The sequence below is a fragment of the Phasianus colchicus genome, chromosome 3 (assembly GCF_987193195.1).
Source record: "Phasianus colchicus chromosome 3, bPhaCol1.hap1.1, whole genome shotgun sequence".
In the NCBI taxonomy this organism is placed as follows: Eukaryota; Metazoa; Chordata; class Aves; order Galliformes; family Phasianidae; genus Phasianus; species Phasianus colchicus.
The window spans coordinates 81811907-81825684 of record NC_143438.1 but is presented as its reverse complement, the minus strand read 5'-3'; the positions used below and the strand labels follow the sequence as shown (position 1 = coordinate 81825684).

At 39.9% G+C, this 13778-nt stretch overlaps 1 protein-coding gene across 7 annotated transcripts in view; it reads left to right on the top strand.

Annotated features, from left to right (window-relative positions):
- The window catches only part of ENPP2 (ectonucleotide pyrophosphatase/phosphodiesterase 2), a 70241-nt gene extending 56852 nt beyond the window's left edge, over positions 1 to 13389 (top strand). For 5 of the 7 annotated variants that reach the window (XM_090137944.1, XM_090137939.1, XM_090137943.1 and 2 more), the window contains 8 exons: positions 5 to 177; positions 452 to 503; positions 2844 to 2980; positions 3408 to 3543; positions 4636 to 4713; positions 7066 to 7198; positions 7810 to 7966; positions 12779 to 13389. In XM_090137944.1, the coding sequence (XP_089994070.1) occupies positions 5 to 177; positions 452 to 503; positions 2844 to 2980; positions 3408 to 3543; positions 4636 to 4713; positions 7066 to 7198; positions 7810 to 7966; positions 12779 to 12949 (1037 nt within the window). In that variant the 3' untranslated portion in view covers positions 12950 to 13389. The remainder of the gene's footprint in view (positions 1 to 4; positions 178 to 451; positions 504 to 2843; positions 2981 to 3407; positions 3544 to 4635; positions 4714 to 7065; positions 7199 to 7809; positions 7967 to 12778) is intronic. The other 2 variants (XM_090137940.1, XM_031591162.2) reach the window with 1 other exon arrangement.
- The last annotated feature ends 389 nt before the right edge of the window (positions 13390 to 13778 follow it).

Here is a 13778-nt window from a genome sequence, read left to right as displayed (position 1 = left end):
ATAGATCTGCTTGGATTAAAGCCTGCTCCCAATAATGGTACCCATGGAAGTTTGAATCACCTGCTAAGAGCCAATGTTTATAAACCAACTGTGCCAGATGAAGTTGCTAAGCCACTTTATCCTGTAGCTCTACCTTCTGCATCAGATTTTGATATAGGATGTACATGTGATGATAAGGTAGGTGTTAGCATCTGTTGATACTCCCACTATTAGCCACAATTGTCTAATAAAGTTTATAGCCATTATAGCTATTTCAAGAGTGTTTGATCTGCAGGAATTCCCCAGATCCTTCCTGTGAAATGTTCTTTGCTTCTAGAACAATTATTGCTTCTTGGAAAACAGGAAACAAAACAGTTGTCTTTGTTTTATAGTATTAGTTTTGTTTTGCTAGATGCCTAGCACAACAAGATGCTCCAGTGATCCTAATCTTGTTCTTTTTTCTATTCTTGAGAAGAACAAGTTGGATGAACTCAACAAGCGCTTTCATGTCAAGGGAACAGAAGGTAAGAGCTTGGTGCATCAGTTAATAAAAGCTATTTCTCTTTTCTTTTGCAAGCTAGTTTGCATCACTGATACCAAACAAGTTCCTGTTTAATTTTAGTTAATGTGTAGTAAATCAACTTTTCAAATAACTGTCAAAAGAAAACACAGACATACGTGATTTATGTGGGCAAGACTAACTGCTGCTCACATGACAAAGTGCATGCTACCTTTTGCTGTGATCAGAACCAAACAATCCCTCAAGTTTCAGTTCTTTTCCATCACTGTTAGGAGGTTTAATCTCTGCTGTAGAAGCAGAGAAAGGAGGAAAAGAGAGAGAGCATGAAGCGGTGCTCTATTTAAGCACAAGAAACAGATGGGATAAAAAACATGGACCACATGTGCACATTGGTTTTCCAGCATTGAGCGGGCGTAAGTTTCACCATCAGTGGAGAGGACAGTGCAGCTCCTTGACAACTCCTGACTGGCTTGTAATGCTTGTTTTTTAGAGTGCAGGTTATCCACTGAACTTTCATCAAACAAATACATAAGCAGTCCCTGGTTTGGGGATGCTCAGTGCAACTTTGTCCCTCACTACCAGTGTTTCTCCCAGGAGAAAGTATCCCCTGCTCCTCTGGATGGCTGTTCTTGTGCCCTTGATGTTGAACCTGATGTTCTTGCAGCTGTGTTGTCAGCTGTGTGTCAGGGCTGCTATCCAGGTTAAAAATGTAACAGTAATAGTTGGCAGTGTCCCCCTCATCATAAAGATTTATATTTCTTCTTCTCCATCTTAGCAAATTCTAAATCTTTGAATTTAGACTTAAGTTTAGACAGGTTTAGACTGGAGATACTTCAGATTATCAGATGACTGTGATTCCTTACAAAGCTGCTTTAGTTTTACTTCTGTGAGCAGGCAGTGCAGCCTATCCTTTAATTTCTACAGGTGAAATTGTTCATTTCTCTGTGAGTAAATTGCCTTTTTACAGCTTTCATCTTGCTAAACTGATTTTTACAATTAGTGATGGGCTACTCCTGGCTGTAGCTATTTCAAGCATTAGAAAAGAAAAAAAAAAAAAAAGGAAAAGAAAAAAAAAAAGCAGTTGTGCTCCTGGATATCTCAACATCTTTATTTTGTTTAGGTTTGGATACTTCCTCATTTCAGTAGTATAAAAAAAGTACTTTTGTTGTATTTTAAGAAATAAGCATATGTATCTTTTTCAGTTACTTGTTTGTGAGCTGTCAGTTACGTGGAATTAGGTTTCCCTTGTGTGAACAACAAAAAGCTTTATTTTGTATAAGTTATTTTGTTATATTTTGTGACAGGCTATAGCATACGTTCTTGGATCTTCCTGCATTTAGTTGGTAATTCACTTGTCCCATTTGAGGAACATTTACCTGAACATGATTGTTATTCATATGCAGCAGGAAGAATTCCTTCAGCTTCTCTTGAAGAAGGGAAGTTTATCATCTTTGTCCTTACACAAGGTTTTTCCTACTTATTTTCTGCATCCTATAAAAATATCTTCTATATGGACTCAAACACTAATAAAACATGCCCCTTTCTCTAAGGTTAAATGCCTATGTATGAACAGTGTTTAGGCTGGTTACCTCATTTCTATGCTTTGATTTCCAAAAGCAAGCCAACCCTGTTTCCCAATTGGTTATCAAAATGAATGAATCATGCAGCACAGTGCAAGATTAGCCAGGAAATTTGTTTTTCCTCTATCTTGTTTAATTTTTGCTTACAAAAAGATAAAAACATTATCAGAGGTATCTGATACTGACACTTAACCATAACATATCAGAACAGCAGAAGAAAAGCAAATTGTGTAGAGTTGGAGGTGTTTCTGGTAGCCAAAGTTAGGAAAAGAGTTTTTTGTTTTGATTTAATTTGATATTGCTGACAGAAAATAGCATGTAGATCTTAAGAATATCATCTGTATCAGCCAAATGAAAAAAAAAAATACTCTTTTATTGAGTAGACTCCTTTGCCTTCCTTTAATGAAGGACTTAGTGTTTTACAGAAAACAGAGGAAGAAGAGAAAAACAGGAAAACTGAGACAGTGAGTGATAGGATGAGAGCAGATTTAAGGCAACAAAGTCATTTTCACCTCATGTGTTTCAAATGTAGACACAGAGATCCTTGTCTCCTGTGCCTGGAGAAACATACCGTGACCCCAACAGTCTTTCAACTGCAGAGAAAACTTGTAAGCTCAAAGTGAATTTTGAGCCTGGAAGTGGGATCCCAACCAAAACTATTGACGAACAAATATTCCCTATGTTACAGGATATCCTTAGCAGTTTTTTTTTCAACTTCAAGGTTTTGAGTGATAAATTTAAGTGTAATTTCTTCTGATCTGTAGAGAAGCATCTTCTGTATGGGCGCCCTGCAGTGCTGTACCGCACAAAGTACAATATCTTGCACCACCATGACTTTGAAAGTGGCTACAGTGAAACATTCCTGATGCCTCTCTGGACATCCTACACTATTTCCAAACAGGTTGGTGATGGCTTTTCTCTTGGGAATTGCTTTAAAAAATTCTTGGAAAGTCTATTTGCTATGTGTATTTTTGTATTTGTAGAAGTCCCCTTTCCCAAGCGGATTTTCTGATCAGAAATTATCCCAAGTACCACTGAAAATAATACCGTAGGAAAAAAGAATTTTTAAGGCAGATTGTTTGAATATTTCTTTTCCAGTTTTCATTTTAACTCTCAGATTTTCTCAGTGGGAATTTGTCTTCCCAATTTCTTTCGATCAGCTACTTCATTTGAATTTCAGCTGCCTGAAGGAGGGGTAGACTTGGTTGTAGAGCCGGGGTATGGATCACTGTACCCCACACAATGTCTTACAATCTGTAGACTACAAGATGCCATTTTCTTTTAGCTGTAAGTGCTGGAATTACATTTCTTGTCACTGCTCAATGCAGGCAGAGGTATCCGGTGTCCCAGAGCACCTGACCAGCTGTGTCAGGCCCGATCTCCGCATATCTCCAGGAAACAGCCAGAGCTGCTCAGCCTACAGAGGTGACAAGCAGCTCTCCTACGGCTTCCTATTCCCTCCTCGTAAGTTCAGTAGCAAGTCTACAGAATTCAAGGATTCGAATGTCATTTATATGCATGAAACTTCATTTCGTTTTTTAAGTAAAAGTAGTGGTTTTATAAACTTCTGTTTAACTATAGAAAACCTTAGGTGTGAAAAAAAAAAACAGATGTAAAGGGACTCGAGGGTTTTTTTGAGATTGTTGAGAAAGAATATAGGTAGGAATCCTCCAATTTCCCAACTTCCTGGGGTGATTCCCTCCTTCACACAGAGGACCTGGTTCAGCACCAGCATTACATACGATGCCAGATGGGATGGATATATTATTCTTGCTGCATGTGTTCAGGACGAAGGGCTGAATGCCAGAAGTTGCCATCATGACTGTGACCTCTCACTTGCACAAGACTGGAGAGATACTCCAAACTGGTACTTAGCTTCATGCACAAAAAAGATGAAGTGTACCACTTAAGTTAATAAAAACAAAGGTGAAAGCAGAGTTGCACAGACTAGAAGCACAAGCTATAAGACAGTCTTCAAAACTGGCCTTTTAATGTCAGTGGATATATACTGGCACATATATGTTGGAAATCTATTTGATTCATAATTTTGACTTCAAACAACAGAAGAATAAATATATATAATGTGTAAGTCCATATTAGATTGCTGCAGTGTAAAAACAAAATAGAATTCTACCATCTCCAGAAACAGTGCTAGTAGAAAATCTCTGTAAATGAGTGTTCTGAGTTCTGATGCAGTTATATTTGTTAAGTCTTGGAAAAAACTTGTAGATTTAGTAAATATTAATGGGATACAACTTTGCTGTGTCACAGATGTGAACTCCATTGCTCTGCCTTCCTTAATACAGTGGCTGAAATAGTTTAGAATGGATTTCTGATGTAGAATTACTCATGCTGCAGGCTTGCTCAGAACTAGAAGATAATACCACAGACCTCTGCCTATAAATTGTGTGACTGTTTTATGAAAGCACACAGAGCAGCTGACTTCTGTTTTGATGACAGTATTCCATTTGGTTACTCATTAAAACCACTTTTGAAAACATTTTTTTGTTCTTTGAATTCTGACATTTCATCTCATTAGTATTTTTCTTTTTTCAGAACTAAGTTCCTCTGCAGAAGCAAAGTATGATGCTTTTCTAATAACAAATATCATTCCAATGTATCCTGCTTTCAAAAGTAAGTGTTGTTTCTATGGTTTTGTCTCTTTTTCCCAAGCTTGTAACATTTTTTTTTAAATGTCTGTTGAACTGTGGAATGAATGGATGGGAGAAATTTAGAACATAAATCCAATTACCTCTAAGCAGCAGATAATATATGTGGGAATCTTAGTTCAAGGCATAGGCTTTTTCTACCACAAGAAACATTTAAGGTTTAGGGAGGTTTATTTTCCTTGCTGCTGAGCTAAGATTGCAGGCACAGTTCCTGTAGTTCAGCAATTTTGCTGAAGTGTCAAAGTCAGTTTGTGCAAAACCATTCAGATTTTCTTGTTTGTAGCCCCAGTTTGTGCAGAATGTACTCAGGCAATATGTTTTTACCTCCCAACAGGAGTAGTCTGGGAGTGTGCACTTAGCATGTTGTAGTTCAGGGACAAGTGGCATCTGGATCACCTTTGATTTTGCTATCCCTACCCTTAGAGGTAGACCAAAAATTTTTATTACCTTTCAAGAAAAAGGAAAAATAAACCAATTTATGGAAAGTGAGGAATGACTTAAAACCAACTGAAACTTTCAGTGCTGCAAGGATATAGTATTAAAGTTCCTTTTGTCTGAACATCACTTTTCTCTCGAGTGTTGCCAAGAGGTAGGAAAACCGTCAAACTATTCTGGTGGCATTTTTTGGCTTGGCAGGAATTGGGAAGCCTTGAAAGAATCTCAAGAGCCTGTTCTTGTGAGATTTCCAATTCAGATTTTAGGCCAGGGAGGTTTGGATAAACATCAAAGACTATGGGAGGCTTTTTCTTTTTAGCCTAAGAAGAGTGCTTTTAACTGCAAAACCTCTGAGTAGGAACAAATGGTGATGTTTGCTGGAAATATGAAGAAAGGCACACTTAACTGATTATAGAGAGCAAAATTATTGGGGGTTTCCCACTCTAAAGTCACTCCATAAAACTCTTTTTATGCTAATGTTAGTCTATTTAAGTTAGCTGAGATGTTCATCACAGGAGAACAACACACCACCAGCAGTGCTTTTTATCCCAGTGCCTCCAACTTCATCACAACCAAGTGAAGGATCACTTGAGAACAAATGTTGTAACTTGTAGTACTCCTCAGGAATTATGAACTAATACGCATGTGTGGGTTGCAATGCAGAGCTCAGATCACTCATTACATGGAACTGGTTTAAGCAGTTCCCACTTTAGTGGAGCTGCAGGATCATGCCCCGAGGCTGCAGCACTGGCATTGCTGTCTATGTAGCTGCAAGTGGAAAACCAATGTGGGAACTGATTCAGCTGCAAAAATCTTTCCTTTTGGGGCTATTTTTGTTGTTAAGGCTGATGCATCAAAGGAGTGAGCAGCTGAAGGAGTGGGACTGCCAAGTGGTTACTGCAGCTGAGGTTCTTGTTAGACCAGCTTGTGGGTGCCTCTGCACCAGCCTGAGCATGGAGTTTGGCAAAACACACTAGGGAAGGAAGTTCCTGAGGCTGGTGCTGCTGTCAGTGCTGAGGAACCACGAGATAAGCAGTCTGAGCTGGCAAGGCAAAAGTTAACTTTATACAAGTTAGAGCTGTTTTGCTTGCACGCACTTCTGTTAGTGTTAAAATGAGAAGGGAAAAAAAGAAGGAAAACAGTTATGCAACTGGAGATCCCAGTGTGTTTCTCAGTGAGTCTCTGTAAACAACTTGTTAAGATTCAGAAGGTTGTAGTGGGAGAAAGTGTCATGCTTTTCACAAAAATCATGGTTAGAATTCTCTACTAGGCAAACCTCTGCCTTTGTTATAATCTGCTTTGTTATAATTTGGCCATCCTAGACTGCACCTGATTTAGAAGTTGGACTTTTTGTATTCAAGGAATATTTGTGAGAAATAATATGACCTTTGTATTTCCCTGACTTTTAAAATATTTGGGCTTTGCTTTTAATCATGGTGCTATTTCCTTTTGTGAATTAAAAAAGAAAAAAAAAAAGGAAAAACCAACATACCCAGTAACTAGATAAGGAGGACAAAGGAAATGTTTACAGGGACATCAAAAGTGTGTGAATAGCTGCTTCTGCTGGCGGTGAAGGAACAGCAAACTCTCTGTGCAATGTCTAGGGCAATGCCAGGCTTAGGATGGTACCATGCATTTCCTTTATTGCTAGTTGGGAAAAAAAATTCAAGAGAGAACAAAGAATTCTGAATAGGCTTTATTGACCAAAACAGAATGAAGTTGCAGTAAACCTGTAAAGCTTAGTCTTTGATTTCCTCTCCTATTGTCTGAATTATGCCCACTGGATTTTTATCTTCATGAAAGAAAAAAATATTAATAATCTTGACATGTCTTAATATGTTTTTCCAAATTTTAGTTTTTTGATTTTTTTTTTCCCCCATAGAGGTATGGAACTATTTCCAAAGGGTTTTAGTGAAGAGATATGCCACTGAACGAAATGGAGTCAATGTTATAAGTGGACCAATCTTTGACTATGATTATGATGGTTTACATGACACACCTGAAAAGATCAAACAGTAAGAATTTGTATTTAAATTGGTTTACTGCTGTTTCTTTTAGTGATAACTTTATCTCAAACAATTTATTGTTTGCACTTCATTTGATTTTGGGAAGGAGATGAATTTCGTGGCTCCGTCCAAAATGGTTCATCGAGACTGAATGACCTTGTGAGGAAGACAGGAGAAAAATTAAGGGAATGGCAACTCACCATGTAACTCTTCACCTTGAGTTTGGAATGGAGTGTTTATTCATCCTTCAGATGAAGCTGATTTATATTCCAAATAATGTTTTCTCTAAAGCTGTCTGGAAGCTTAGAGTTGCAACTGGCTACCACAGCACACCATACTGCTATTGAGTTAGACACTCTAAGCTTTTGTTAATTCTGTAAAACTTGCTCTCTGTTTCCCTGAACTGAAGAAACCTTTCAGCATTGGCATGTGGTGTTTCTATGGCACAGTGTCAAAACATGAGATAATTGAAATGCTCATTTTCAGACAGAGCTTGTGAATCAAACACATCTTAACAAGTACATGCATCCTCACATGTAAGGGAGGAAAGACCACACTGTGTAATTCTTCTTCCAAATGGATTAGTCCTTTGTGGGTAAATGTTTGCTTTACTTCCCCAGGTTTGTGGAAGGCAGTGCCATCCCTGTTCCTACTCATTACTATGCCATCATAACCAGCTGTTTAGATTTCACTCAGCCAGCTGACAAGTGTGATGGACCACTCTCTGTTCTCTCGTACATCCTTCCCCACCGGCCTGACAACGATGAGAGCTGCAATGTAAGTTCTGCTGCCTGATGGTAAATGTTCCCTGGGATATTCCCAGGGAAGATGCTAGTTAGTTGTTAATGATCTTAAATGAAAGTACAGGTATTGACTCTATTAAGTGTCACGTTCAACTCATTAGGCAGGAGTACTCCAGTACTCCTCTATGACAAATGGGGGTAACAGAGAAAATGTGGAACTATTACTGCACCTAAAATTGTCTGGAAGAACTAAAATACATTAGGTTGGCTGTAAACAGTGTGTGGGCTTCTACGTTTTGGCAGACTCTGTCAGAGTAACCTCAGGCTGAAAAAGACTGTGAGTAGATGTATTGTGCTGGCAGCCAGCCTAATGTTTTTATGGAGCTCTGTTTCCATATGCAGGTACAATATAATCTGTCTGCTCTTGCAGTCTGGATGCATCAGACAGCACGATTACATCCAACCCACACAGTGTTAAAACTGTATGCTAAAACCTGCTGAAGGTAGAGCTGCCAGCAGCTCTTGCTGGATCCAGATCATGTCTCAATTCAAGGGAAAAATTTAGATTCTATTTACCAGAGATCAAAGATGATGAGCCACCCTCCTCATTCCTTTTCTATCTTCCTTTGGGATGAAAAATGCTGTAGTGGAGGACTCTTGGTGAAGTACGAAGGCTTCAGTTTGCTCAGAACTGCAGAAAGCGGCACAAATGCCCTACAGCTGATGGTGTGGCAGGAGAGCCGTTAGGGTCCCCATGAGCTCCAGCACTCTGCAAGGACAGCAGTCCTCCCAGGCAGCTGTATTTAGACTTGTCCTTCCGCCTGAACTTGTTCTCCCATTACACAGCTGTGCGGATTCCTGCACACAGACGCTTCACTATAGGCTGCCAGGAGTCTGTTTCCTGAATGAACGCATTAATGTTATGAATTTTGTATTGGCACAAAAAGTTAAGACTCCTATTCCAGCTACAAGCAGAAATAGTAATTCCAACTCTGTACACAATTCACCTGGAACACTGTTTCTTTCTCATTCATCAAACATCGCCTACTTTCAGGTCACTCTTTTTGAAACCACGCTTTTGGAGCAGTACTCCTCTCTTGAGCAGGTCTGGATTCCCTCCATTTAGACTCTTAACTGTTTTGGGCAGAGATGTCTTCTATCAGAAGACTTGGAAAGTCTTCAAGATATTTCACTGTGTTTTTATTCCAGCCTGCCTTCATCTGAATGAAGCTCTAGTTGGGGATCTGCAAGTTACTATCTGGCATTTATCTGTCCTTGTATTTCTGCCTGTATGTGATTTTTTTTCTTCCTTCTGAGATCTTTTTTTTATGAATGGCTTGCAATAATTTTTACTCTTTGATTTCTTAAATTCCAACCCAAGCTTCTTTTCTCTGTTGGTCATGCTACTTATGGTATATGTATTTAGAGTTCCTAGTGTGACTTCAGTTCTGCTATACGAGCTCATTAGCAGCTATTGCTCTACGCTTGACATAATGAAGAAGCACTTGAAAAATATATCAAGAACTGTAGTTCTTGAGTGAAAGTACAGGCAAAATTTTGCTATTCCAATCCAGCTTGTCTTACTTTTGCACTTGATATTTCATCTCATGTATTCAAAGAAGTGACTGTGTAAAACCTTACATAGTTCACAGATGAAATGCTTGGGATAATATAAGAATTTTCCCCTAACCTCTCCACAGCTTTCTTTTCAGATGTAAAGAAATATTAGCTTTCCTCAGCTCTGCTCTTGTCACACACACTTTCTCTCTCTTCACACAGCCGTTGGAGAACACCACTACTCTTCTCATTAGAATTTGTTCCATTTCCAAACTGTGTTTATTCATGGTGAGGTTATACCCATTTATTCTTGTGTCAACATTTTTCTATGGCTTAAATAGCCCTTCAGTGGTCTTCTTTGGGATTTATCCCTGCTGATGATTTACGATGATCCTCAAAGCATATACTTTTCTCTGTTCATGGGTGACCAGGATCTTTTATGCTCTTTTTGTAAGAGAGGAAGAGCATTTTAGTAGCCTTCCTATGTATCTATTCCTGTCTGATTTTTTTTCTGGATCACGAACGAGATAAAGCATTCCAGCTTATACCTCCAGCTTTTCTTTCCATTTCACATGATTCCTCTGGTACTATCTAGGATTTGCTCCTTCTATACCTGCATTATAAGTGTGGCTCACAATATTACATAATAAACCAGCACACCCACGACCTTTCCTTCTATCTGCTGTTTCACCTGAAAATCTCCCAGCTTAGCAGAAATTCTTACTGTCAACATGGGTAACCAAATTTCCTACTATACCAGGAACTCCCTCATCTGCATCCTGCATTATGGTATTCCAGTCTTCCTCTGCACTGACAAGAGCTCCCAGTTGCTTTTAGTAGCAAACTAATGACCTTGGCACAAAAAGCATGTATGAAAATACTAAATAAAAATCCTTTCCAAAACCAAAGCTGGAGGAACTACTAGAAACTTCCTCTAGTACACAGTTCCTTTTTCTGTAGTGACTCTAAATTTCTCTTTTAACAAGAAAGTTCCTCACCCACCTATGTAACTCTGGTCATCTTGAGCTTTGCAGCCAACAATCTGATATTTGAGAGATTGGTAATACAGGAGTTCTTTTTTGTAGAATATCTGATATCTGGATTTTAGGTTAGTTTCCTATTTTATTGCTTTTTTCTATTTACCTCCATGTTCTCGATGGCTATTTTTTACTTCTAAGACCCACTGCACTGCTGAAGTGAGACTAACAAGCAAAGATGGAGAAAAACATCATTTCCAATGCACAACAATATATATACCATGCTAACTGATCACTGTGCTTAAAATCCTTGCTGCTCGAGGTGAGATTTTGTGGGCCAGTTATGGAATGGAAAAATTAGTGTGGACCACTTGACCAATCTTCTAGGCTCATGGAAATGCTGTGTCACTGTACTCAGTTTGAAACAAACCCGACAGTCTTGTGAGCTCTGCCCAGAGAAGATTTACTGTTCAGAAGAAGGCTTGAAGACGAGAGAAATGTCATAGTGATTGCATTTTGCCTCGTTGAGGCCTGTTTGCAGACAAGCAATGTGACTGGCAGAACAGGGCTCTTGTATTCCTGTGGCTGCATGCTGCCATGTGGTGTTCCTGGAGCATGGCACCACAGATGGAGGAGAAAAAGCAGGGCATATTCCTTTCTTTTCCATCTTAGTAAGGGTCTTTATTTCATGCTCCAGTCATGGTTTTGCGCCATGCTACCAGCGTGGAGAGGAAAGTGGGTTTGGAGCTGAAAAGCTTAAAAAAAATGAGCAAGTGTCATTTGTTGACAAATGGACATTTGCTTTAGAGCAGCTGATTGTGACTTAACTAGTACTTTGTGTTCTCTCTATGCAAACCATCAAGCTCACCCTCCTGGGCTTTACAGAGTATGGGCTTCACAGACCCATAAACTGGTCTGTGGGACATCTTTTTTGGGTAGGCTCTGGCATGACTGTAGCTTCGTGTGAGGGTGTGTTTTGGAGGGAGACATCCTCTGATGCTGTCAGAAGGTCACTTGGAGCAAGCCCAGAAAGACAAATTTTATCAGCTAGATTTGTAGGTCACATACATGATCCTCAACCTGAGGCTCAACCCCTCTGTTCCTAATGCACATCCCCAGATGTACCAGCCTGCAAGGACAGAGGGGGAAAAGTCCTATTTGCCCTGTTCTTCCAGGTCTGTTCCTCACCACATCCCCAGGGATGCTTGGAACACAACACTGGGCTGATTTAACACACTCAAACAGCCTGTAACTGCAGGGTTTTGCAAGGCAGGTTTTTCTGATTTTTGTAGTGAGGTAAATTAGCTTGTGGATGGCTCCAACATATGCTGGATCTGGTACAAGGTGTGCAGCAGGGAGCTGATGTGGTGACTGCCTGTGTCTCTTGGAGCAATTCCCTAAGGGAGATTACACCCACACAGTCCAACCCCATCACTCTGGCAGCAGCACCTTCCTGATTGTTTTTTATATTGGCAGACATCTAGTGAAAGGTTTTTGTTTGTTTCTTTGGCTTTTGGGGGTCGTTTTTGTATTTTTTTTTCTTATCTGTGAATATGTATGTTTTAATAGCAGTATTTTACAGCTACCAATAAAAGGTGTAGTCCCAATTGTGTAAGGAATCGAAGAGGTCAACAAAAAGTAAGGTGGAAAGATTGAAATAATACTGTGTTAGTTGAATTGTAGAATCATAGAATGGCCTGGGTTGAAAAGGACCACAATGATCATCTAGTTTCAACCTCCCTGCTATGTGCAGGGTCGCCAACCAGCAGACCAGGCTGCCCACAGCCACATCCAGCCTGGCCTTGAATGCCTCCAGGGATGGGGCATCCACAGCCTCCTTGGGCAACCTGTTCCAGTGTGTCACCACCCTCTGTGTGAAAAACTTCCTCCTAATATCTAACCTAAACCTCCCCTCTCTCAGTTTAAAGCCATTCTCCCTTGTCCTATAAATATACCACCCTTGTAAACAGCCATTCCCCCTCCTGTTTATACGCTCCCTTCAAGTACTGGAAGGCCACAGTGAGGTCACCCTGGAGCTTTCTCTTCTCCAAGCTAAGCAATCCCAGTTCCCTTAACCTTTCTTCATAGGAGAGGTGCTCCAGCCCTCAGATCACCTTAGTGGCCCTCCTCTGGACCCGCTCCAAGAGCTCCATGTCCCTCCTTACTGCGGGCCCCAGACCTGAACGCAGTACTGCAGATGGGGCCTCACAAGAGCTGAGTAGAGGGGGACAATCACCTCCCTCTCCCTGCAGGCCATCCCTTTTTTAATGCAGCCCAGGACACAGTCGGCCTTCTTTTTTTTTTCATTTCAGAGCCTGGAAGATGAATCAAAGTGGGTTGAAGATCTTCTCAAGATGCACACTGCACGGGTGCGGGACATCGAGCAGCTCACAAGCTTGGACTTCTTCCGAAAGACCAGTCGCAGCTACACAGAAATCCTCTCCCTAAAGACATACCTGCATACATTTGAAAGTGAAATTTAGCTTTCTAACCTTGCTCAGTGCATTCTTTTATCAACTGGTGTATATTTTTATATTGTTTTTATATTTATTAATTTGAAACCAGGACATTAAAAATATTAGTATTTTAATCTTGTATCAAATCTTAAATATTAAACCCTTGTGTCATTTGTTTTGTTTCTCTAATGTTTAATATAGGTATGCCTCTTGGTTTATTTAGTAGCGCTTGTAATACTGCAGCTTAAGTCCTTACACCAAGCTTTTATCTGGTGCTGCAGAATTTGATACGTGAATCAAGGAAATATTAATTTCCCATCTCCTTTACCACACTTTTAGTCCTGTATTGTGTATCAAAATACTGAACATGTAAAATTACATTCATTTACTGTTGACTATGTGACAGACATATTTAAACCCTATAGACAAATAGCATCTTAAATATAATAAACCACACATTCAGTTTTTTTAATGTCTTTTGGTTTCCTTTCACAGGGACTTTCAGAGGGACTTGGTAGCAGCTGAATGCTGCTACATCTTTCATATTCAGCCTTCTCAAGAGCTTAGGTTTTCTGGTAAGATGGATGACAGGGGCTCAGATGTCCTGCCCTAGAGCTTAGCAATGAGAGTGCTGGGTATAATGGCACCCGCAGTAGTAACTGCTCTGGGCTGGTTCTTGGGTATACCCGCTCCACTGCCTTTTGCTTTGACTTTGAGGGGAGCTGCAATAAGGCAGATGTTGAAGGAGATAACATTGTCAAAAATCCAGCAATGGGTTTTTAACCAGGAGAAGAAGAAAGTCTGATTTCCTGTATCTCACTCTAATGGTCATAATGTGCAGCTTTCTCCTAAGCTG